Source organism: Canis lupus, chromosome 35, assembly GCF_003254725.2.
Source record: "Canis lupus dingo isolate Sandy chromosome 35, ASM325472v2, whole genome shotgun sequence".
Taxonomy (NCBI): domain Eukaryota; kingdom Metazoa; phylum Chordata; class Mammalia; order Carnivora; family Canidae; genus Canis; species Canis lupus.
This window is the reverse complement of record NC_064277.1, coordinates 16,662,457-16,687,465: the sequence shown is the minus strand read 5'-3', so window position 1 is coordinate 16,687,465 and position 25,009 is coordinate 16,662,457. Positions and strand designations below refer to the sequence as shown.

The following is a 25,009-nucleotide window of genomic DNA, read 5'->3' as shown; positions in this document are numbered from 1 at the left end:
GGGGCCGCGGGAGGCTGCCGGGCCGGAGCCAGCTCCTCGGCCTCTGCCGCCGCCACCGCCTTCCCCGCTGCCAGCGCGCATTTTCTCTCCACTCCTGCCCGAGACCTCGCGGCTCCCGGTGTGCCTGGGCTCCACTGTGTGGGCAGCGAAGGCGGACTTTCGGGCCGGGGCCGGGCGGGGGGGGGCTCTAAGGCCGCCACCTCTGCCTCTCCCGCCCCCCTCACCCGCCCCGAAGCGGGAAGCCGCGGAGGCCCCGCCATGGCCTCGGGAGCCGGAGGAATCGGAGGGGGCGGTGGCGGCAAGATCCGGACGCGGCGCTGCCACCAGGGCCCGGTTAAGCCTTACCAGCAGGGGCGACAGCAGCACCAGGTAGGGGACCCCGCGGCGGCGGCGGCGGCGGCGGCGGCGTGTCGGCGGGTCGGGAACGCGCGCCCAGGGGCCCGGGCGCCCCACGTGGAGCGGACGGTAGGGCCCGAGGGCAGGCCCGAGCCAGGCGGCGGGATCGCGGGCCGCCGGGGTGGCGACGGGAAGTGGGCCGAGACGGGCCCGTCCTTGCGGCTCGCACGTGTGGTTCGGGCCCCCACCCCCCGCCCCGCCTCTGGGCCAGGGGCTTTCCCCCGCACGGGCGTAGGGCGGGAACAGAAATTCTAGGCCCACGATGCGCGCGTTTCTTTCTCGTTTTTGGCGGGGATTGGGGGTTTGAGGGTATTACTCACGTCCTCTCGAAGGAGAAAGGAAAAAGAGGCGGCTGGAGGCCCGCCCGTGCGCCTGCCGCTCGCTGGTCCCCCGCGGTTCAGTTGGTGCGGGGAGGGGGCTGTCCCAGGCGGGCCGCTGCCCAGGCCCCCGGGCGAGGATGGGGCGCTCCTCACGCCGCAAGTGGAAGAACTTTGTTTTCATCGTTGTGAATTCCTCGTGCCCCCTGCGGGTGCCCCCTCGTTGGATCTGCGAGCAGCCGCTTGGATCTCCCCCGCCCCCCCCCGTAACCGGGTTAGAGTTACCTAGGCCCTGGGGCATTTTGAAAGTCCCTCTCCACCCTTACGTCTTTTCTCCGCTGCGAGACTCTTCCCTCCCCTCGGCTACCCTCCCCCTCCCCCTCCCCCCCCATTTTATTCTGGACGCTAGAATTGGCTATTATGCACAGTTGACCGGGACTCCAGTCCTGATCTCATGCACGAAATATTTTACTATTACGGGGCGTATTCTAGAAGCTTGAGTACACTTTTGACACCCAGGAAGGTTGGTGGTCTTCTGATTAACCACCGTGTTGCACTCGTGGGTGTTTGAAATTTTGAAGAGGAGTTTATCCTCGTTGTGTAAAGGAGACAAATCCATTTTGAGGAAAAAAATGATTTTTTTTTTTTTTAAAAACCTGTTTGTTATGGGAACCGAATAGAAAACTGTTAAAAATTTATTTTAGTAAGATTTGCTTTCGAAACTTCTCAGTGATAAGGTGCGGGTAGGTACTTGCGTGTCTTAAACTTGTGGGGGAAAAAAAAAAAAGCCCACAAAAGTATAGCAAAAGGGTCTGGTAACTTGTTGCGTCCTGTTAAAAGTAGGATTCCTGGATTGCTTTATTCCGGATGATGATGGTTTTTTGAATAACATGATTGGTGATGGTGTTAAGTTGTATCATTAAAAAACAAAGCTTTTAAAGTAAAAATTTGGGAGAAATTTTTAACAGTGAAAATGGTGGTTTACAATATTGAATAGCTCTCTACAAATGGATAGAAGTCTTAACATTACTCATACCTCCCACTAGTTTTTCCCCAGATATATACAGAAAGGGGTTGGTTTTCAGATTTCTTTGTGAGGATCCAGGGGTACTTGCAGGCAGATTTCAGATTAGAATTCAGATCACATGATTGGCTATTTAACCAAATCCTTTTGTAGAATGGGAGTTAGACACACATGCTTTATGTATCTCCTGAAGAATAAATGTCTGAGTGCTTTCTTAGATCTTAGAAGAAAGTTACTGTATAAAAAAATGAAATGTTTTAAGTACATATATTGAACAATCTGGGCAGGATTTAGAAAGGAGCTAATATATTCCAGGTGGCAGGAGTTAAAATCACAGCTTATTTTCAAATGTACTTAAATAAAAATCTAACTTTGGGGAGATGATGCCCTAACAATATAATACCTATGATCTAGGTTTTCTTAGAGCTGACATGATTTTAGGCTGTTTAGTTTTATTTTAGAGCTTGATAATTTATTATTTCCCGCTTTCTAAAATACTTTCAGCTTCTTGTCCTAGCCATTTAACTGAAAAAGAAAGTGCATCTTAGTTTTTTGGATTGTGATTAAAGAGGTTTGGGGGTTTCTTTATCAACACTGCGAGTGTTACTTAATATCGGCAGGCTCTACCAAAGGAAAGTATCCACGAGTATACCAAAAAAATGCTCAATTTTTAAGAATCTTAAAAGAGAAACTGCCTTTAGTTCTTGCTGGGACTTTTGTGGACTTGTAGACCACCTGCTTGCTGTCTACTGTCTTACGCTGTCACCTCTGTGTTTTGCCTCAGCTGCTGAGTCATCATGAATAGCAAGGAGCTTCATGACATGGCATGTTTTGTACTAATGTTATTAAATTAACTGTCCAAGGGTTTCTGGGCAAAAACAAAGTTTTCGGTTGTGTAGTAGAGGGTTGGAATAGGAATGAGAGGTTTGGCACTGTTGGTTCATGGATGTTTGCCATTGCCTGTCAGGCCAATTAGCTTGTGCAGTCATGCAGTACCTGCAACTTTTGCATGTGTTCTACTGACTTGTAATTTCCTGTTTTGACTTCTGGTTTAGCTCTGCTGAGATACAGCTAAAGATTACATTTTTTTCCCTTTAACTTCTGATCTTTAAAATGCCATCTTGCTTGAAGTTTGAAGACAGAAATCCATTGTCTTACTCAACTAACTGAAGGGTAGTAACTTAAAGAATTGTAGAAGCAAAAATGAAGAACAGCCCTGAATAATGTAAGTCAAACATTTTCACTTGCCTCCTACCCCCTAACTCAGCCCAGATGCATTTAGGAAACGGTATCATTTTTCTAGTTGGGAGTGAACAGGTCCCTAAAAAAAGGTGCTAGTTTTCTGTCACCCCTTCGGTTTCCCTTCCCACTTCTTGTGCAGATTGTCAGGCCCAGGAATTCAGCCCTGGAGAGATCAAGCTTTTCTTAATAGCCACCACCAAAAAACTTGAACCCATGGGCAAACCAGAACCTTGCTTCTGGAAGAGTCTACTGCCACCTCCTGGTGAGAGGGAATTACTTATTTTTGCCCTTTTTTGGGGGGGGGCCGGGGGGGGGGGTGTTCCAGAGGTTTTTGTCTTCTGTTTTGGAGCTGAGGGAATCCACTCATTTTCTCTGCCTGGATGTAGCTTGTCTTACAACAGGGTGGTGTTTGCATTTAGCTCTTTTAGAAAAAAGAGGGAACCCCTTTACTAAGTAGCTTAGATAGGAGTCTGCAGACTTTTTTGTAAAGGGCCAGATAGTAAATATTTTAGGCTTTGTTGCCGCAGGCTCTTTGTTTTGTTTTTACAACCCTTTAAAAAATGTAAAAATCATTCTTAGCCTGAGGCCTGTATGAAAACAGGCTGAGGGCTGAATTTGGCCCACACAGGCTATGGTTTGCCTAACCCTGGTGTATATGACAGTTTAGGATTTTTTTTTTTTCTTTTGCTTAGTAGTTCCTATATGATAATTTTCCCCAAGTGTGTCCCACTTGGGATCTGATGGTGAAAAAGTATTCTCAGTTATGAAAAGGAAGAATATTTAGACATGGAATACTTAGTCATTCCAGAAGTCATTAAGTAGTTTTGACTTATATCTTTCTTTGCTTTATTTTAGATGTTAAATACTGTCTGTGTAAACAGAACTGGAAATAGGTGATAGGGAAAAAATGTACTGTAATGGACTTACAGCATCTGGGTTTGAACCTTGTTCTGCCAGAACTTGGAGAAGTTTTTTAAATTCTCTTTGCTTAATTTATTCGTCTCTAAAATGGAAATTGTTTTGAGGCATAAATGAGATGAGTAAATCTCTTATAACAGGACCTGGCATATATATAGTTAGTAAGGACTCATTTGAAATTGTTGCCATTAAATACCACCTTTTGATTTACATGTTTGTCTCTGAATTTTGCTGCCTTTAGTAGAAGTTTTTTTTCCCTTTATATATAGGCCTATATTGGATTTAGGGACTTGTTTACCAGGTGATGAGGCTGGACTTAAAACTCTACCTCTCAAATACTTATTTTTGAACACATTGTCTTCATAGAAATGTCAGTCATTTAGTGTATAGAGGAGAATAAATCCAAGTATTAAGTTGTGTAATAGATTTTTTGTTTGTGATGGAAGAGCCTTGTGTGTGGTATTTTATTGATTCTCTTACCAATTTTTTAAAGATTTTACTTATTTTTGAGAGAGTGTGAGCATGTGCATGCAGGAGGGTGAGTGAGCATGGAGGGGGGAGAGGCAGAGGGAGAAGCGGACTCTCCGCTGAGCAGGAAACCTGACTTGGGGCTTCATCCTAGGACCCTGAGATCATGACCTGAGCCAAAGGCAGACGCTTAATGGACTGAGTCACCCGGGCGCCCACTTACCAATGTTTTTAATAAAATAAATGACAATAAACCCCAGGGATTGTCCCCATATCCCAGAAAGTCCTCTGATGAGGCTGGTATATATTAGTTTGAAGTAAAATGAAGACTTTGGTCTGAGGTCACTAATTAAAACCATTTTCTTTAGGCATAGAATATTATTAGGAAGATGTAATGACCTTGTGTTTTTAGAAATGTTTTATTTGTAGCTACTTAGCCTTGTGGTCCTGGTTGTAATGTATTTTTAATATTCTTCTGTGTTGTGTAGCATGATTTTAAGTCTTGCCACAAGATACAGTTTACTCTGTTTACTATCAGAAAGAGGATGGTAGAGTGCCTTTCTTGTATATAAATGTTTCAGTTTGCTTGATTTTGCTGATCTTCTTTGTACTGTGATAAAAAAAATAAACTCTTAAAACTTGTTTTCAAATAGATTATTTAAGAAAAATGACAATAATCTTGTAGGTTACACTTAGTGACTTAAACTGCTTTGGGCTCTATTGGATTTCCTACGGCTAGTTTGAAAGGATTTAAGGATTCCGTTTTTTTGTCTTTGTTTGATTACTGTTAATCATCTATTAATACCACCTCTTTGATATTGATAACTACAAATAAGAGACTAAGCCAGGTCCTGTTTCTCCTTACTGCATTAGAGCAGAATTTTGAAGGAGGTTGAAATTTGTAGCCACTTGTAGTTAAAAAAATTTTTTTAGCCAGCAAATTTTTATGCTCATGGTTTTTTTTTTTTTTTTTTGGCTTCATCTCTTGAGGTTGAGCAGAGAAATGAAAAGTGTGGATTTTAAGTGGCTAGCAGGGTTTGGACTGTGGATAGGGGACCTTTGGCTGCCGAATGACTATCTGTAGGTTGTAAAATAATGACAGAGAGTAGCTTAGATTTGGAGGTTAAATTCAGGTTATTGAAATCAAATTCAATATAACCGCATTAGAATTTGAATACTTCATTATTTTTTTCCCTCATGGAAATAGCTGCATATTAAAGTTAAGTAATGTTATGATAGATACATTACAAAACTCTAAATAACTGAAAGATTATGATGGCATCCAGATTTTTACTATTTAGCATTTAAGATGTTTTTATAATTAGATATTCTTTAAGTCTCCTGTGAAGTCTTGGGTTCTTAGCCCTTGTTCTTCTTCATTTGGCTTGGAGGGAACGAAGTGAAAACTAGGGAAACTGAAGTAAGAGTTTCAAAAAAGTTTGGAAAGGAGAACCTAGTGACATGGAAGTTCAGTGGGTAAGGAGAATGTACGCAGAAGCCTGGAAGAAAACTAAGGAAAGGTCGTTGACAGGTCTCAACAAAATAAAGGCAGCCAGAAGAGCTGATAGAGATCCAAACAACAATGTATTTGGGAGAATGGGAGCTCCAAAACTTTAAAACCGAAGATGGATTATATTTGATATTTATACTCCGTGCTCTGAAATTATTTGAGAGAGGAGATTTTATAATCTGCATATAACTACTTTATAGAGGCTAATGTGGAGAAAAGAGAGTTTAAGTCAAGAAAGCTAAAAATAGGAATAGAGAGCCTTCTATAAAGGAGAGGAAGTCTAAACCATTTTTTAAAAATATTTAATTTATTTATTCATGAGCAACGCAGAGAGAGAGGCAGAGACACAGGCAGAGGGAGAAGCAGGCTCCATGCAGGGAGCCTGACTTGGGATTTGAGCCCGGGTCTCCAGGATCATGCCCCGGGCTGCAGGTGGCGCCAAACCGCTGCGCCACCAGGGCTGCCCGAAGAGAGGAAGTCTAATATAGTAATGTTAAAGAGTTGGCCTGTAGGAGACTTGTCCAGTAATACTGAGATTACAAATTGGTGGAAAGATATACAAGAAAAAATGTCTTTTTCAATGCAAATGAGTTCTAAATTAGGATTATAGAAGAGCCTTGCCCCACCTCTACCCTCTTTCATTAATCCTTGAACTTAGGTAAAATTAATTTGAAAAACTAACATAGTCATAGAGTCCTACACATTGAATGTCTTAATGTATATTTAGCGTTGAATTGGATTTACTTCTGGTCCTCAAATAATTTGTTGTAAATATCAGTGACATTTTGGACGTGTTTTTGCCATGTTTTGCCACATGAAAAACTTTTACTTTTTGGAGAGAAAGAAAAAACTCAGTTTAACTAGTCCACATTTAAAAATTCAATCTTAATCCTTGAAATTAACTTCATTATTTATGATTATCTAGTGTAGACTTTGCTTTAGGGTTACAAGGAGTGTTTTTAAGATTTTAATGCCCCATTTGTTTTGTTGATTTTTCTAAGCCCTTCATTAATTTTGCTTTCTTTGGCTACCTTTCTGCTTTCTTCATTTAGTTGGCTTTTAGTATTCGTCATTCCAGGGAATGGTTTAGTTTTCCTGTACTCTTGGATATCTTTCACAAATTGTTTTCTTAAAGGAAGGGCTATTAGTGGCAACAAGTTATATTTTTGTAAGGTGAAATTATTACACTAAGAAAATGTATTTTTTATTTTTGAATACTAGAATTGCTGAACTTCTTTTTAGCAGCCTGTCAATGCCCAGTCTTATGCCCAGTTCTAATGTGGGCATAAGATTGGTTGAGCAGTGCAGCTGTGAATACGTTTTTTTTTTTTTTCCTTGCAGTTGTAGATAAATTAAAGCAGCGTGTCAACTAATCTGTGCTCTGTACGGATCTGGTGCCTGTCCTCACAGAGTTGATGCTCTAGTGGAGCCGATGGACAGACTGATTAATCCTGTTTGACAGGTTGCCACTCTGTATGAAGTAAGGGCACTTTTGGTGCACTTAGGGGGTGACTATCCCAGACTTGGAGGATCAGAGAAGGTTTTCTGTAGGAAAACTGACATCAAATTATAATGGTGGCAGTTTTGCTGAAGTCTCTGAATGTAGAGAAATTAATCTGGTAAACTAGGACTTGAATATTCACACCTTAGTAGACCTTTACTCCGTGTACTTCTTTTTTCCTATCAGGTTTTGTTCTCCCCTCTTAATATCATGAAGTAGTTTTTCTCCACAGCCATGTAGGAAGCTGATTTGCCTCATTCCCATAAAGACTTGAAACATTTTCTCTCAAGAACAACTGAAAATGTAATAGACGTTCTTTAGTAATAGCATCAGAGGAGCTTTCACTTCCATAAGAAAGTGACTTTTCCCCTTTTCTAGTTCCCTCACTCTTTCTCACTTTTCCAGTTAGTGGCTAAAGTATCCTTTGGTCTTCAAAACTCTTAAAATCGCCAGGCAGGGATGTATCTCTCCCAAGTCTATTTGATAGACAAAGTCCCTTATCTGTTTATAGCCTAGCCAATTCTGTGCATAATCAGATTTCTGTTTTCCCTAGCAATTCAAAAAAATTCTAACATCTAGTAGTTGGTTATTTATTGTAAAAAAGTGTGTTAAATAAGTCTTTAACTTATTAAAATAGATTTAAAGGTGGGGTTTTTTTTATGTACTGCCAGTTTGATTTTCAGAGTTGATATTATGAAGTAGATATTTACAAAATTGATAGCAATGGTATGATGTATTCGATAATATAATCATGGAAATAGGGTTGTCTTTTAGATAAAACTTTATATTGTAGTTAACCTCGTATGACAGTTATGTTTACCGTGGTCTTAATTGGGAATACAATGGCCAAGTTTTAGATGATTTTATTACACGGTTCTCAAGCTTTAATTTGCATGAGAATCCCTTCAAGAGTTTTTTTTTTTTTTTTTTTTAAAGACTTATTTATTTATTCATTCAGAGAGAGCAAGAGAGAGGCAGAAACACAGGCAGAGGGAGAAGCAGGCTCCATGCAGAAAGCCCGATGAGGGACTTGATCCCGGGTCTCCAGGATCACACCCCGGGCTGCAGGCGGCGCTAAAGCGCTGTGCCACCAGGGCTGCCCCCTTCAAGAGTTTGTTAAAACAAATTTGCATTTCTGACTTGCCAAAAGGTGACACCAAGTGCTGTTGATTTTAAGACTTTAATGTGAGATCCACTGTTTTAGTCCTGAAGTGACTAGATATATAAGCTACAGAACAAAGGGTTACATGTAGATTCTCACACATAGGCATGCACACACATATGATTAAAGAGGAATTTTACAAGATTTAAATAGTTATTTAAGGCTTACTGGACTTTGTACTTATTAATACGGTTGGTTACCAGAACCTTAGATGGCATGTGCCAAGGACAGTCCTATATTTAAGACTTTGCACTTTTGTTCTCTCAGCCAAAATAGTTCACTAGAAATTTGCATGGCTGGGTCTTTGCTTATATAAAATAACTACCCCATTTTGCTTTATTTTTCTTCATGGCACTGAATCACCACATTATGTGTTCATATTATATTTACTTGTCTGTCTGTCTCCCAAAACTTAGAATATAAGCCCGAGAGAGCAGAAATTTGTTTCTGCTGTCTCCCCCACTGTTCCTTGCCTGACATGTAGTGTTCAATCAATAAGTATTGATGGAATGAATTGAATGAACAAAATAATATCTGCATTTACCTTTATAAGTTAGATAAGATTCTAAAATATTTTACAGAAATAAAGATTGGATATAACTTTTGGGTAATATGAATGCTACCCCAAATGTTGGACGTGTGTTCCTTTGTTGATAAAGCTACACGGACTGACTTTTTAACTTTCATGCTCATTAGGAAGAAAAGTTAACAAGTAGCACTGCTTTATCAGTTAGGGACCCTGCAAGAAACACTTCACTCCAGATGGTTCAACTGAAATTATCTTTAAGAAAGAGTCTACTTAGTATATGCTAGTGGTTAAAGGAGTAAATATTGGATAGCAAGATGCCCAGAAGCTAGGAGGAGTAGGAAGCTGCTACTCTTCCTAGGACTCAAAGGATGAAGGAAGAAATGGTGTAGCTGGAGTGGAGGAAGGACTACCTGGCTGGAGCAATAGTTTTAGAAGTGGGGCCCTTGATCAGAGAGGAAGCACAAGAAAGACTTAGACTTCTCTTTTCTCCCTTCCATAATATCTGGTATCCCCTAGTATTTCATGGGCCACTCCTGCCAGAAGCTGGTTTGGTGGGATAGCCTATCAAGAATAGAGTGAGTGAAGAACAAGTGAAGACTACTACAGCATCAGATCTGTGATTTGATTTTATTGTGCAGGAAGACCTAAATAAATAAACTAATTTATTTATTTATTTAATAATAAATTTCTATTTTATTGGTGTTCAATTTGCCAACATACAGAATAACACCCAGTGCTCATCCCGTCAAGTGCCCCCCTCAGTGCCCATCACCCATTCACCCCCACTCCCCACCCTCCTCCCCTTCCACCACCCCTAGTTCGTTTCCCAGAGTTAGGAGGAAGACCTAAATTTATTGAGAGAGATGAATGGATAGAAAATCATTAATAGCAGTACAGATTAAAAACTATTGCTAAAATTTGGGCATCACGGGGAAGCTGTAAGCTGCATTATATTCCACACTGTCCACTGTAAGATTTGTTTTTCTGGGGGATCCCAGGGTGGCTCAGTGATTTAGCGCCTGCCTTTGGCCCAGGGCGCAATCCTGGAGTCCCGGGATCGAGTCCTGTGTCGGGCTCCCGGCATGGAGCCTGCTTCTCCCTCTGCCTGTGTCTCTGCCTCTCTCTCTCTCTCTCTCTCATAAATAAATAAATCTTTAAAAAAATTTGTTTTTCTGATTGATTATAGAATATCTTATGATATATTTTAATAACTATCTGACTAGTGTTCCACATATATATGTTTTCCAGATCTGTTAGGACTTAAAGTATACACAATTTTTATTCCCCTTAGAGAGGGACCTTTTCCCTAAAATGTATTGTAATATCCTGAAATGCATCTAATTTCTAATCTCTTAAACTAGAACGGTGGTTCTCAAACTTTAGCATTTAGAATCACTTGGGAGGGTGTGTTAAAACAGGTGAGTCCTGCTTCTAGGCTGGGATAGAGCTTGAGGGGATGCTGAGGTTATCAGTAAAGGGACCACCCTATGGGAACCACTGCACGAGAGAGAGTACACTGTGCTTTTAATTTTTGTGGTTGCCTTAGGGTCGTTTACCCTACAGGGGTATACTGAATTTAAGGATGTTGGTTTTTTATAATGGTTCCGGGTCAGTTTTATCACCTATATTTCTTTTTACTGTCACACTCTTCATGCTGCCCTTCATTGTGCCACCAGAACAGCTGTGGGCTGTGATCAGATACGTTGGTAAAATTTTAGTTTAAAAATGGGAAGGACCAAGCAAAGTTCTTGAGCTCTAGTGAGTTTTATTTTATCCATTTTGACTGTTTCAATTTTATTATTGTTCGACAATACTTAATGCTGCCCGATATATGGCCTTTGATGAAGTATGGTGTTAATTTTAAGTTGTTCTGTACTTGCCCCCTTTTTAAAATTTTTTTAAATTTACTCATTGGAGAGACAGAGAGTGAATTAGAGTGGAGGGGGAGCAGAGGGAGAGGGAGCCTGCCTCAGGGCTTGATCCCAGAATTCTGGGATCATGACCTGAGCCAAAGGTGGATTCGCAACTTACTGAGCTACCCCAGTGCCCTGTACTTGCCCTCTTTTTTTTTTTTAAATCAATTAATTAATTAATTTATGATAGTCACAGAGAAAGAGAGAGGCAGAGACACAGGCAGAGGGAGAAGCAGGTTCCATGCACCGGGAGCCCGATGTGGGATTCGATCCCGGGTCTCCAGGATTGCGCTCTGGGCCAAAGGCAGGGGCTAAACCGCTGCGCCACCCTGGGATCCCCTGTACTTGCCCTCTTAAGTGAGTAGGAATCAGGGAATCTCTGATACTTTTAGTAGCCTAATACCTTAGAAGTTCACCCCAAACCTTAATTTTACGTTAAATTCTTGCTATCATGCTTTAGCTAACTTACTGCTTCATATCAAGTATGTGTCTCTTTTTCAAGTCTTTTTTTTTTTTTTTCTAAAGATTTTATTTATTTATTCATGAGAGACAGAGAGAGAGAGGCAGAGACACAGGCAGAGGGAGAAGCAGGCTCCATGCAGGGATCCCGATGTGGAATTTGATCCTGGGACTCCAGGATCACATCCTGGGTCAAAGGCAGGCGCTAAACTGCTGAACCACCCAGATGTCTCTCTTTTTTTCCAAGTCTTATTAATGTTATATCTTGTAAGCACTTTCCAGTCTTTTGAAATATATAGGGAGGGGGTAAATAAATATTTAAGTATAAATAACAAGTAAAAATAATAAATAGTATATGTTTATTTTTATAAATACTAAATCACGGATGTAGATACATAATTTTTCTTTCCAAAGAAACTAATACTGTGTAACATTAGAATTGAGAAGGGGAACCGTGAATTTGTGCTTTTCATTAGGAAGTATTTTATAGGGCTGTTGGCTTCCTGTATTGCTGGGGAGCTTATATCGTTGTAGTTTGGTTCCCAGTTTCTGTTTGGAGAATACATGGAAAAATAATTACATATTTCCCAGTTGTTACCTATACCTTTCAAACAGTAGAGAAAATGCTATTCAAGTGCCAGTATTAGAAGTGTCTTCTTTTTTGTTGACAGGATATTTCAAGGCCTCTTTGTATTGGGTTAGTTTTCAGAGTAGATTTATATATATATATATTCAGCCTTGATTTTTACTTTTTTTTTTTTTAGAGAGAGATTTCATTTATTTATTCATGAGATGCAGAGAGAGAGAGAGAGGCAGAGGGAGAAGCAGGCTCCATGCAGGGAGCCCGACGTGGGACTCGATCCTGGGTCTCCAGGATCATGCCCTGGGCCGAAGGCAGGCACTAAACCACTGAGCCACCCAGGGATCCCCTGTTTTGCCTTGATTTTTAACCATTGTTTTTTGTACCTGCTAGTTCATGTTTTCCCTCCTTTGATTCTTTTTTTTTTTTTTCAAGATTTTATTTATTTATTCACGATAGACATATAGAGAGAGAGATGCAGAGATAAAGGCAGAGGGGAGAAGCAGGCTCCATGCCAGGAGCCTGATGCGGGACTCGATCCTGGGACTCCAGGATCGCGCCCTGGGCCAAAGGCAGGCGCCAAACTGCTGAGCCACCCAGGGATCCCCTCCTCCTTTGATTCTTTATCTAGAAATCCTGCTAATGCTATTTGTGAAAGAAATCCTTGCCGAAACTTGGTTATCTCACCCCATTTTGTTTCTGCTAGTTTTTTTCTTTATTAGTAATAAAATTATCAAGTATATGTTTCTTCATATTTTGGAAATGTGAAGTGTTTTCACATTATCATTTGATACTCATTCCTTCTCAGATTGGAGGGGGTGTTATTGTTATTTTACCTAGAATAAATCAAAGTATGGGGACGTATTCAAACTTTATCCTAGGTCCTATCAATCCCAAAGCCCATCCTTTTACTTCACTTAGATAAACCATAGTAGTTGTGTTTGTACCTTGGGCAAATTACTTAAAACTTTATTGTTTCTCTCCATCAGTAAAGTGACATTATTAGTATCAGCTTCATAAAATTAGCGTGAGGATTGAATTTAATATGTGCAAATTGCTTAGAACAGTGCCTGGCACATAACAAAGCTACAATAAGTGTTAATAGTACTGATAGTTGTACCACATTTTTTTTCTCCCTTTAATAGTTGTCATAATAAAATTCATTCCTCAGGTCTTCAAACAATATTTGATATAAAAAAGTTTTCCCATCAAAAAAATCTTAGGTTATTTATTGAATTTATTGCGTTGGATTGTTATATGTCTTAAAAAGACTCTCATTTTTATTTGTCCAGTTTTTTTTCTTTCTTAACGTGCAATAAAAATAATTGCTTGGGGAAGCTGTTGAAGGTATTGTTTATGTTGCTTTTTTTTTTTTTTGTTACCTTTGACAATCAGTGATTAGTTTTTATATTAACTGTAGGTTTTTGAAAGTGATGACAGGTACATAGGTAACCAACATATAGAGCTTCATCCTTGTTAACGCTTTTCTGGACGACCACACATGGATACGATATAGAACATTCCTTAATCCTTCGGCCCACACAGTTTTGTTGAGCCAGGTATCATTGTGTACATCGGGAGTTCCCATTTTCTTCATGGAAAATTTCCGGATCTCTTTGAGTGTCTGAGGAGCAGCTTCTTGAAACCCACCCCATGGATGCCCTTGTGAATGTGAATAGTGTATTCTCTGGTCACTACCTCACTGATGGCAGAACGGTGTTTTTCTTGCCACCCTTCTTTACGGGAGCCATTCTGCTGGGCTCTGGTTAGAAAGGAAGTGTTGCTTCTTTTAGTGCACTGATCTAAAGAGTATATGGCTTATTGATGGTCTGTTGGAGTTTTTAAAGGGTTAAAATATAAGGCCATTTGGGGCAGTTACGGACTCATGGATCTATACATATGGAAGAAAGAAAAGTAGGAATTTCATAATGTCTGTAGAATTTGTAGAATACCATCATGTCAGCATTAAGGCAAGTAAATGAACTTTAGAAAACTTTAGTGAGAAGTAGTCATGTTTTGCTTGATAATGGCTTTTTGTAAGGTATGTATTTAAAAAGATAAATTTCTAAAACTACCTTATGTGTTTCTTCCTCCAACAGGGTATTCTTAGCAGGGTTACAGAATCTGTTAAGAATATTGTGCCAGGATGGCTACAAAGATACTTCAACAAGAATGAAGATGTATGCAGCTGCTCAACAGACACAAGAGAGGTACCGCAGTGGCCAGAAAATAGAGAAGATGATCATATAGTATATGCCGATGAGGAGAGCTCTAATATTCATGATGGGAGAATCACTCCTGAGCCAACAGTCAGTAATACAGAAGGTACATAGAATGTGAATATTTTGTTATGTGTGATAGGTTTTTATAAATATTTTTTGCTGTAATAAGTTTTCATAAATATTTTTTGCTGTACTAAATCTACTTGGGTAGTACATAAACCATGGAGGAGGAGGGTGATGATCAAGTTCAAATGAGTTATCAGCTTTTTGTGTATAGGGGAGATTGATATATCAGTTAAGAATGCAAGCTCTGGAGTAAGACTTGGGTTTTGAATTTTCAGACTACCAACTGTCATGTGGCTTTTTGGACAAGAGAATCTTGACATCTCCTTAGTATCCTCATAAATTGTTTTGAGAAAAGTAGATATGAAGCTCTTGGAATAGGTCCTGGAATTAAGGGAACACTGTATAGATGTTAACTGTTACAATGGAACTGTGATAATGCCTCCCACAACACTAGAATTTAGGTGTAGTATAACTGCAGTTGGCTCTTGTCCTCTCTGCCCCAAGTTCAGCTGGGTCATTTCATTAGTCTTATAATTAAATGATCCTGCATTTTAAAGGCTTGGGCTTTTTTGGATCCTGTTACAGCATTTTGATGGGGTTTACAAATATTAAATAGCTTCAGTATAGCTCATGAATATGGCATATTTGGAAATAGTACTCTGTCATTTCACTGTGTATAGTTTTTACAGCTTCATTGAGATATGTTTTACATGTATAGAACTCATCCATTTGAAGTGTACAGTTTAATGTAAAAGAATGAAACTAGACCACTTATAACACCATTTACAAAGATAAACTCAAAATGGATTAAAGATCTGAACATGAGGGCAGTCCCAGTGGCGCAGCAGTTTAGTGCCACCTGCAGCCTGGGGTGTGATCCTGGAGATCCGGGATCGTCCTATGTCGGGCTCCCTGCATGGAGCCCGCTTCTCCCTCTGCCTGTGTCTCTGCATCTCTCTCTCTCTTTCTCTCTGTCTTTCTGTCTCTATGAATAAATAAATAAAAATCTTAAAAAAAAGATCTAAATATGAGCTCTAAAACCATAAAAATCCTAGAAGAGAGCTTAGGCAGTATTTTATCTGAACATGGACCATAGGAACATTTTCTAGGTATGTTTCGTTTCCTAAGGCAGGGGAAACAAAAGCAAAGATAAACTATTGGAACTACCTCAAAATAAAAAGCATTGCAGAGCAAAGGAAACCCATTAACAAAACAAAAAGGTAACCTACTTGAATGGGAGAAGATATTTGCAAATGACCTATCTGCTTAAGGGGTTAATGTCCAAAATATACAAAGAAGCTATGCGACTCAACACCAAAATTTCCAAACAATCCAATTAAAAAATGGATGTAGGACCTGAATTGACATTTTTCCAAAGAAGACCTAAAGATAGCCAACAGATGTGAAAAGATGCTCAGCATCACCTATCAGAGAAATGCAGATCAAAATCACTATGAGATATCACCTTAAACCTGTCAGAATGGCTAAAATAAAAAAGATGAGAAATAACAATTGTTGGCCAGAATTTGGAGAAAAAGGAATTATTTTTTTTTTTAAAGATTTTATTTATTTATTCATGATAGTCACAGAGAGAGAGAGAGAGAGAGAGAGGCAGAGACACAGGCAGAGGGAGAAGCAGGCTCCATGCACCGGGAGCCCGACGTGGGATTCGATCCCGGGCCTCCAGGATCGCGCCCTGGGCCAAAGGCAGGCGCCAAACCGCTGCGCCACCCAGGGATCCCGAAAAAGGAATTTTTGTACACTGTTGGTGAGATTGTAAATTGGTACAACTACCATGGAAAACCGTGTGGAGGATCCTCAGAAAATTAAAAATAGAATTACCATATGATCTAATAATTCCATTACTAGGTATTTACCCAAAGAAAATGAAAACACTAATCTGAAAAGATAAATGCTCTCGTTTATTTATTTATTTTTTAAATTTTATTTATTTATTCATTCATGAGAAGCACAGAGAGAGAAAGAAAGAGGGAGAAGCAGGATCCATGCGGGGAGTCCACCATGGGACTTGATCCTGGGACTCCAGGATCATGTCCCGGCCTGAAGGCGGCGGTGCTAAACCACTAAGCCACCGGGGCTGCCCTGCTCTCTTGTTTAGTACAGTATTATTTATAACAGCCAAGATATGGAAGCAGTCTCCCTGTCCATTAGTAGACAAATGGATGAGGAAGATGTGAAATACGCACAAAATGGAATAGTATGTGATCATTTAAAAAAAAGACAAGATCATGCCATTTGCAACAATATGGATGGACCTAGAGGGGTATTATGCTAAGTGAAGTAAGAGAAATGAGAAAGACAGAACCATATGATTTCAGTCATGTGGAATCTAAAAAAATCCAAATAGAATCAGAATTATAAATACAGAGAATAAACTGATGGTTGCTAGAGGGGAAGGGGTGGGAAGATGTGTAAATAGGTAAAGGGGAATGGGAGATACAGGCTTCTAGTTATGGAGTAAGTCATGGGGATTAAAGGCACAGCATAAGGAATATAGTCAATGATATTGTAATAGTGTTGTTTGGTGACAGATGGGAGCTAAACTTTTGGTGAGCATCTTATAATGTACAAACTTGTTGAATCATTGTGTTGCACCTGAAACTAATGTAATGTGTGTGAACCTATACTCAAATTTAAAAAGATGAAGTTTATAATTCAGTGGTTTTAAATATATTCAGAGTTGTTCAGCCATCACTGCAGTCAGTTTTAGGATATTTTCATCACCATCTCTGTCTCCACCTGCCCCCCCAATCCTCGGCCTATTGGTGGTCACTCTCCATCCGAGGCAACCACTGATTTGTTTTTGTCTCTCTATGGATTTTCCTGGACTGGACATTTTATATAAAGAGTCATAGAATCTGTGGTGTTTTGTGACTGGCTTATTTCACTTAGCATAATGTTTTCAAGGTTCATCCGTGTTGTGGCATACATTAGAACTTCTTTTTATTTCCTTTTATTGCCAGGCAATATTCCATGGTATGGATAAAACTACATTTTATTTATTCATTCATTAGTTAATGGACATTTGGGTTTTTCCACTTCTTGGACATTATGAATACTGTTACAGTGAATATTCATGTGCAGGTTTTTGTGTGGCTGTGTTTTTTCTTGTGTATATACCTAGGAATAGAATCACTAGTTCAAAGGGCAATTTTAACTTTTCGAGGAATAATTGTTTTCCAAAGTGGCTGTACCATTATGCCTTCCCACCCACAGTGTATGAAGACTACAGTTCCTTTACATCTTCACCGATGATTATTTTCCATTAAAAAAAAAATTTATTCATTCATGAGAGCTACAGAATGAGAGAGAGAGAGAGAGAGAAAGAGAGAGGCAGAGACATAGGCAGAGGGAGAAGCAGGCTCCATGCAAGGAGCCTGATGTGGGACTTGATCTCAGGACTCCAGGATAACGCCCTGGGCCGAGGCAGGTGCTAAACCACTGACCCACCCAGGTGTTCGTATTTTTCATTTTTTAAGATTTTTTTTTTAAGTTTATTTTTTAGTAACCTCTGCACCCAACAACATGGGGCTTGAACTCATGACCCTGAGATCAAGAGCCGTATGCTCATCCCACTGACCCAGCTAGGCACCCTTTGAATTTTTTTTATTACAACTCTTTTAGTGGGTTGAACTGTTATCTTGTGGTTTTGATTTGCGTTTCCGTGATGAGTAATGATACTGAGCATCTTACCATGTGCTTATTGGTTGTTTGCATACCTTTGGAGAAACGGCTATTCACATCTCCCTTTTCCTCTTTTTTTTTTTTTTTTTTGCCCCTTTTCCATTTTTAATTGGGTTGTCTTTCTGTTGTTGATTTGGAAGACGTGGGGTGTATGGCCTGTTAATTTTGGTGATCATAGTAATATGTTGCCTGATTTGCTTGTTGTGAAACCTAGTGAGAGTGAAATGGGCCTGAAAGAATGATTCTCAGTGCGAACAAACAGTCTACCTAAGTTTTCTTAGTAATAGCCGATTTTACTTAGTCTTTAAATATTTCCTTCTTTTTTATTAGAATAACTTAGGAAGTTTTTTAATATCTGTATTTGGGACTGATTTCTTTAAATATGTTACTAACAACTTTGTTGAGGCTTTTATCTGGTAGGTCTACGCTGACTGCCTCCACGTCTTTTTTTTTTTTCCTGGGCATTGAAGGGACCCCTGCTGCTTTTTTCATTAGAGACTTCCAGTGTTCTCCAGCCTATATCCACAGTGGCTGACATTCTTTTCCATCTTTGATGAGCATGCTTGAGAGGATTTACTAACTTGAAGAATTAATTTAGTTCAGGTGTGAGATAAGTGGAGCGTTTTCTTATTTTATATCTATAAAGTTCTTTTTTGTGTGTTTGTATTTTCATTTAAATAATGGAATTAATTCAGTGGTTTGCCAAGGTCAGTTCCAACTTGGATTTTATTCATTATTTTTAAAAAAGATTTTGTTTACTTACGTTGAGAGAAGGGAGGATGAGAGTGGGGTGAGGAGCAGATCCCCCACTGAGCGGGGAGCCCAATGTGGGCCTTGATCCTGGGACTCCGGGATCATAACCTGAGACAAGGCAGATGCTTAACTGAGCCACCCAGGTGCCCTGGATTTTGTTATGTTCTTAACTTTTATTTCGTAGTTTTTTTTTTTTAAAGATTTTATTTATTTATTCATGATGGGAGGGGAGGGCAGAGACACAGGCAGAGGGGGAAGCAGGCCCCAAGCCTGGAGCCCAATGCGGGACTCGATCCCTGGACTCCAGGATCATGCCCTGGGCCAAAGGCTGGCGCTGAACCGCTGAGCCACCCAGGGATCCCCTGTTTCGTAGTTTTTCTAGTTACATGTGTCGTGTACATACCTTTTGTGAGTAACTTTTTAAAAAATGTTTGTTTGTTTATTTATTTATTTATGAGAGAGCAAGTGAGAGAGCACAAGCAGGGGGATAGGGAGAGAGAGAAGCAGAAAGGAGACCTCTGGACTGAGCAGGGAGCCTGGTGTGAGGCTTGATCCTAGGGCCCTGGGATCCATGACCTGGGCCAAAGGCAGATGCTTAATTAAGCAACTGACCCACCCAGGCACCCCCATTTTAGTCATTATTGTGTACATACAGTTCAGTATATTAAGTGCATTCATATTGTTATGTCACCATCAGCACCATCCACCTTAACTTTCTTCATTATGTAAAACTAAAACTCTAAATACTAACTCCTCATTCCCTCTTCCCTTCTGGCCCTGGCAAACACCATTCTACTTTCTGTGACTTTGACTACCAAAGCACGTCGTCTGAGTAGAATCCTCCAGTTTTTTGTCCTTTTGTTGGTTCTCTTATTTCACTTATCCTAATGTCTTCAAGGTTCATTCACATTATGCCATATAGCAGAATGTATTTCCTTCTTAAGGCTGAATAATTTTCCATTATAAGTATATAATATGTTTATTCATTTGTCAGTGGACACTTGGGTTGCTTCAACCTTTAAACTATTGTGAATAATACTGTTTGGAACATGGTTGTACAAGTCTCTTAGAGACCCTGCTTTTAGTTCTTTTAGGTATATACCCAGAAGAGGAATTGCTGGGTCATACAGGAATTCTATTTTTAATTTTTTTGAAGAACTTCCATACTATTTTCCACAGCAGCTATGTCATTTTACATTTCCTACCAGTAGTGCCCTGGGGGTATTCTGCTTCCTCTATGTTCTCGCCATCATTTATTTTCTGATGGTAACTGTCTTTAATGGGTGTGAATGGGTCTCATTGTGGCTTGATTTGCATTTCTGTGATGATTAATAATGCTTAGCATCTTATCATATGCTTCTTTGTTGGCCATTTGTGTATCATCTTTGGAGAAGTATCCGGGTTCTTTGCCGCCCCCCCCTTTTAAAAAGATTTTATGTATTCATTCATTTTGGGGGGAAAGGGAAAGAGAATCTCAAGCAGATTCAACACAGAGCCCAACACTTGGCTCAAGCTCATGACCTTGAGATCATGACCTAAGCTGAAACCAAAAGTTGTATGCCCAACTGACTTGAGCCACCCAGGTGCACCTCTTTGCCCAAGTTTAATCAGGTTATTTGATTTTTTTTTGTTGTAGGAGTTCATATTTATATGTTCTGGATTTTGCCCTCTAATCATATATATGGTTTGCAGATATTTTCTACTATTCTGTAAGTTGCTTTTTTACTCTGTTGATTGTGTCTTTTAGTTCATAGTTTTTAATATAGTTCCGTATGTCTCTTTCTGTTTTGTTGCCTGTCAAATCCAGGAAATCATTGTCAAGACCAATGCCATAAAGCTTTTCCCTTGTGATTTCTTATTATTTTAAGTTCTGGGTCTTGCTTTTAGGTCTTCAATCCATTTTTGAGTTAATTTTTGTAAATGTTGTAAGATAAGGGTCCATTTGCATTCTTTTGCATGTGGCTGTCCAGTTTTCTCAACACCATTTGAAGAGACGGTCCTTTCTTCATTGAGTAGTCTTAGCTCCTTTGTAGAAGATCATTTCGACCATACATGTGAGGATTTATTTCTGGGCTCTGTTCTGTTCTCTTGGTCTATATGTTTGTCTTTATGCCAGTACCATACTATTTTGATTATTGTTTTGTGATCAGTTTTGAAATCAGGAATTGGAAGAAAGTCAACTTTGTTCTTCTCAAGAATATTTTGGCCCTTGAGATTCCATAAGAATTTTAGGATGTATTTTTCTGTTTTTGAGAAAATTTGAGTTTTTGAAAGGCATTATATTGGATCTCCAGATTGCTTTGGGTAGTATTGATATGTTAACAGCATTAGTTCCTTCAGTGTAAGAACACGAATGCCTTTCCATTTATAAAGTCTTCTTAATTTTCTTTTGGCAGTGTTTTATCATTTTCTTTGTTCAAGTCTTTTACCTCTTTGGTTAATTTCTAGGTGTTTTATTCTTTCTGATGCTGTTGTTAATGGAATTGTTTTCTTAACTTACTTTTCAGAATGTGCATTGTTAAGGTATAGAAACAACTCATTTTTGTGTATTTTGTAATCTGCTACTTTGCTGAATTTGTTTATTCCAGCAGGATTTGTGTGTGTGTATGTGTGTAATATTTAGAAGTTTCTACATATAAGTTATAGCATTTGTGAGTAGGGATATTTTATGTCTTCCTTTCCAATTTGAATATCTTTCTTTTGCTTTCCTTACTACTCTGGCTAGAGCTTCCAATACTGGGTTAAATAGAAGTGGGGACAGCTAGTATCCTTGTTTTGTTTCCTGATTTTAGAGGAAAATTTCTGTCTTTTGACCACTGAATTTAATGTTAGCTGTGATTTTTTTCATTTATGGCTTTTATTAAGTTGATGTTTCTTTCTAGTACTAGTTAAGTGTTTTTATCTGTGTCTTATTTTTTGCATAATTGTACTTTGAAACTAAATAATCCAGAATTGTTTTGTATTGCTTATACTGGTAAGTATTTTTGAAGACTGACTTTTTGGGAAGAAAATTACAGAGTAGCAAATACAATCTAGGAGCACATTAAAGAATAATAGAATCTTCTTACTCACTGGGGAGAGTTAATCTTGAGATGTAGGCAATCCTTCATCATGAGGGAATTATTAATATAATTTAGCATATTTTAGGTGAAATCTTATAATTTTTTTTCTTTCTGGTAAATACTTAATAGGCATTTGCTAAAACTTAGTCTATTCTTATTTCCTTTAGAAATTGGAAACCACTACTTCCTTAACATGTTAGTCATCCAAAGGCCTGAATCGTATGTAATGGTGAAACATTAGAAACATTCCCATTAAAATTAGGTATAAAGTGGAAGCCCTTCATCACCACTTCTAGATATTAAATATATAATTATAGAGGATGTATGTATACATGTAAGTGTTGGAAAGAAGGAGGCAGAATGATCCTTGTTTATCAGTAATACCCAGAAAACTTAAGCCAATTGATTAAAACAAAACAAAACTTGTTAGAATAAGACAATTGTAGAACTAAATCACAAAGTTAATATAGAAAAACACCCCAGTAACTCTTACTTAAGCAGTGTTAGTTTGAAGGAAGAAAGGTTCCCACTTACAATATCAAACAACAAAAATAGATAGAAATAAATTTAACAAGAAGCTGTATGGTACTCTAGAAGAAGAAATTCTTTCAAATTCTGCCGAGGGACCTAAAGGAGACCTGAACAAAAGGAAAAGTCATTAGTAAAACAATGCTGGGCAAGATAGCACTTCCTTTTTAAAATCTTTTAACTTAGTGTGATCCAAGTCAAATAATTTTAATGAGTCTGTTAAGGTTATCTTGGCTATCTTATGTTCAATTCCTATTGGCTGTCTTTTTTCCCCACTATTGATCACATTTTTCTTATATATATCAAATGGTTTCTGCCTAAATATTTTGAATAATAAAGGTAGAGATTCTGGATGCTGTTATCTTCCTCTGAGGAGTATTAATTCTTGATTGAGCAGGCAGTTGTTACTAAATGATCATTTTGAACTTTGTAAACTTAGTTTTACATTTTATTAATGTGTATCTGTCCAAGGTGTTTAAGTTCCCTAAAGTGGTAGGACTTAGACTTCAGACTGTTTCCCCTGTGGCTTTTTAGGCTGAGTCTACTGTAGGTCTTGTTCTTGACATGATCCTTAGTCTCAAGGGGAAGCTTTTCCAACATCTTGGCGGAATACCATGGATTTAGGGATGTGTTTATGGGATCTCTCAGTTCTTGCAACACTGGCTTCTCTGTTCTTAGGACTGCTTCTTGTCCCTTAGCATTGCTCACCTCCTAGCATCTATTTTTTTGTATTCTGTAACAGCTGGTATTTGTTAAGCCTTAGATGGTCTAACTCTGTGCAATGATAGCCCATTCACTGTCTGGACACTCCCATCTGGATTTGGACTCCAGTTTTCTCTTCCAGGTCTAAAAATGTGCCAGGGTAGAGAGCTGGGTAGTGATAGGACTCACTGTTTTAGCTTGCTTGCTTGCTTTCTTTTTCTTTTTCATTTTCTTTTTCTTTTTTTTCTTTTTGAGTGCTGTTTTCTCCTATCTGAAAGATGTCTTATATTTTGTTTATAATTATAAAATTATAGTTTTATAATATATTTTATATATTAATTTATAATATAAAATTATAGTTTTATAATTATTTAAATTATAGTAGCTAGGACTAGTCTGGAGGCCCAGTTATTCCAACCTAACAGTAATGTCCTTTTGTAAACCTTACAAATGACTTTAAAGTTCTTGAAAATGTATCTGAAGATGAATAGAGAAATTCTGAAAAAGAATAAGGGGAATATGGGGGTAGGTTGGAATAACTTTTCCAGTTACTAAATGTGTTCTAAAGTTGGAGTAGTAAAACATCATACTGGTACAGATACATCACTGGAGAAAGGAGTGAAAAGCCTTTTGGAATTTAGTATCGTGGTAGTGATGGCTTCTCATTCGGTGATTAAAATGTAACTTATTTAAGAAGGTTATTTTAGAATGTAAACAGGCTAACCATTTGGAAAACAATAAAGCTGAATCATTCTCTCAACTACTGCATCATAACTGATTCCAGATGGATGCAAGATTAAACATTATATTGAAATAAAAGTAGATACAAGTTATTTTCTGTATTGCAAAAGACACCATCAACAAAATAAATTGGTTCAACCAGTGATGAAAAATTAGTTGTAATATTTCAGATCACATCACACTATCTTACTGATCAAAAACTAGATTTTACTAATCTTGGGATCCCTGGGTGGCTCAGCAGTTTAGCCCATGCCTTTGGCCCAGGGCGCGATCCTGGAGACCTGGGATGGAGCCTGCATCTCCCTCTGCCAGTGTCTCTGCCCCTCTCTCTCTATATATATATCTATCATGAATAAATAAGTAAAATCTTTAAAAAAAAAAAAGATTTTACTAATCTTAATATAGGGACTATATCAGTAAGCAATTAATAGAAGAAGAAATATAAATGACCACTGAATATAGGGAAGGATGCTCAATATCTCTCATTTAAGTAAATGCAAATAAAATGATGCCATTTGACATAGTAGATTGACAGAAATCAGTAAAGGTGAATGTCCCATGTTGGAGAGTATGGTGGAAATTGTCATTTGCCATTTGTAAGAGTATAACTTGACAGGATCCTGATGTCTCATATGCAAAGGTGAACATGCACTCTTATCCATTCCGACAGAGCATTCCACATCTAATTGTTTATTCAGTTGAATCTTATTCAATTCTGTTGGATAATTAGGAAGCTTTAGGGGCCCAACTTTAGACTTACAGAATCAGATAGTCTTTGGGTAGCTTAAAAGTATGTTTAATAATTTTTTTTCATGTTTCTGTTATATTCTTAGAGAACCATGGATTAATCCAAAAGAATACTCTGAAAATATGCAGATATCAGTGCATGTATGTTTGATGGAAGTTGGGAAATAATCACATAAATATTGGCAGCATTGGGAAAATAATCACATAAGTATAGTCTATGATAAAATACAATGTGGTATTTAAGGGGAGTGCTTTGTATATAGAGACAAAATTGTTAAATGAAAAAACAAGTCCTAGAAAATTGGATGCATAGCATGATTATATAATTAGGGGAAACATTTACATATGCATATAAAATATCTGGGAGGATATACAAATTTAATAGTGGTTATTTCTGGAGGAACCAGACATCCTTTTTATGACTTTTTAATTTTTATCTTTAAAATATTATTTATTTATTTATT

At 38.6% G+C, this 25,009-nt stretch overlaps 1 protein-coding gene across 5 annotated transcripts in view; it reads left to right on the top strand.

The window, feature by feature from the left end:
• The window catches only part of NUP153 (nucleoporin 153), an 80,803-nt gene that overhangs the window by 8,857 nt on the left and 46,937 nt on the right, over window positions 1–25,009 (top strand). For 2 of the 5 annotated variants that reach the window (XM_025443847.3, XM_025443855.3), the window contains exon 2: window positions 14,119–14,344. Coding sequence is in view for 1 of the 5 variants with exons in the window: in XM_025443840.3 (XP_025299625.1) it covers window positions 259–369; window positions 14,119–14,344 (337 nt within the window). In the remaining 4 variants the exon portion in view is untranslated. Of the gene's footprint in view, window positions 1–151; window positions 370–2,824; window positions 2,963–14,118; window positions 14,345–24,631; window positions 24,687–25,009 lie in introns of those variants that run through there. The other 3 variants (XM_035710486.2, XM_025443840.3, XM_049105947.1) reach the window with 3 other exon arrangements.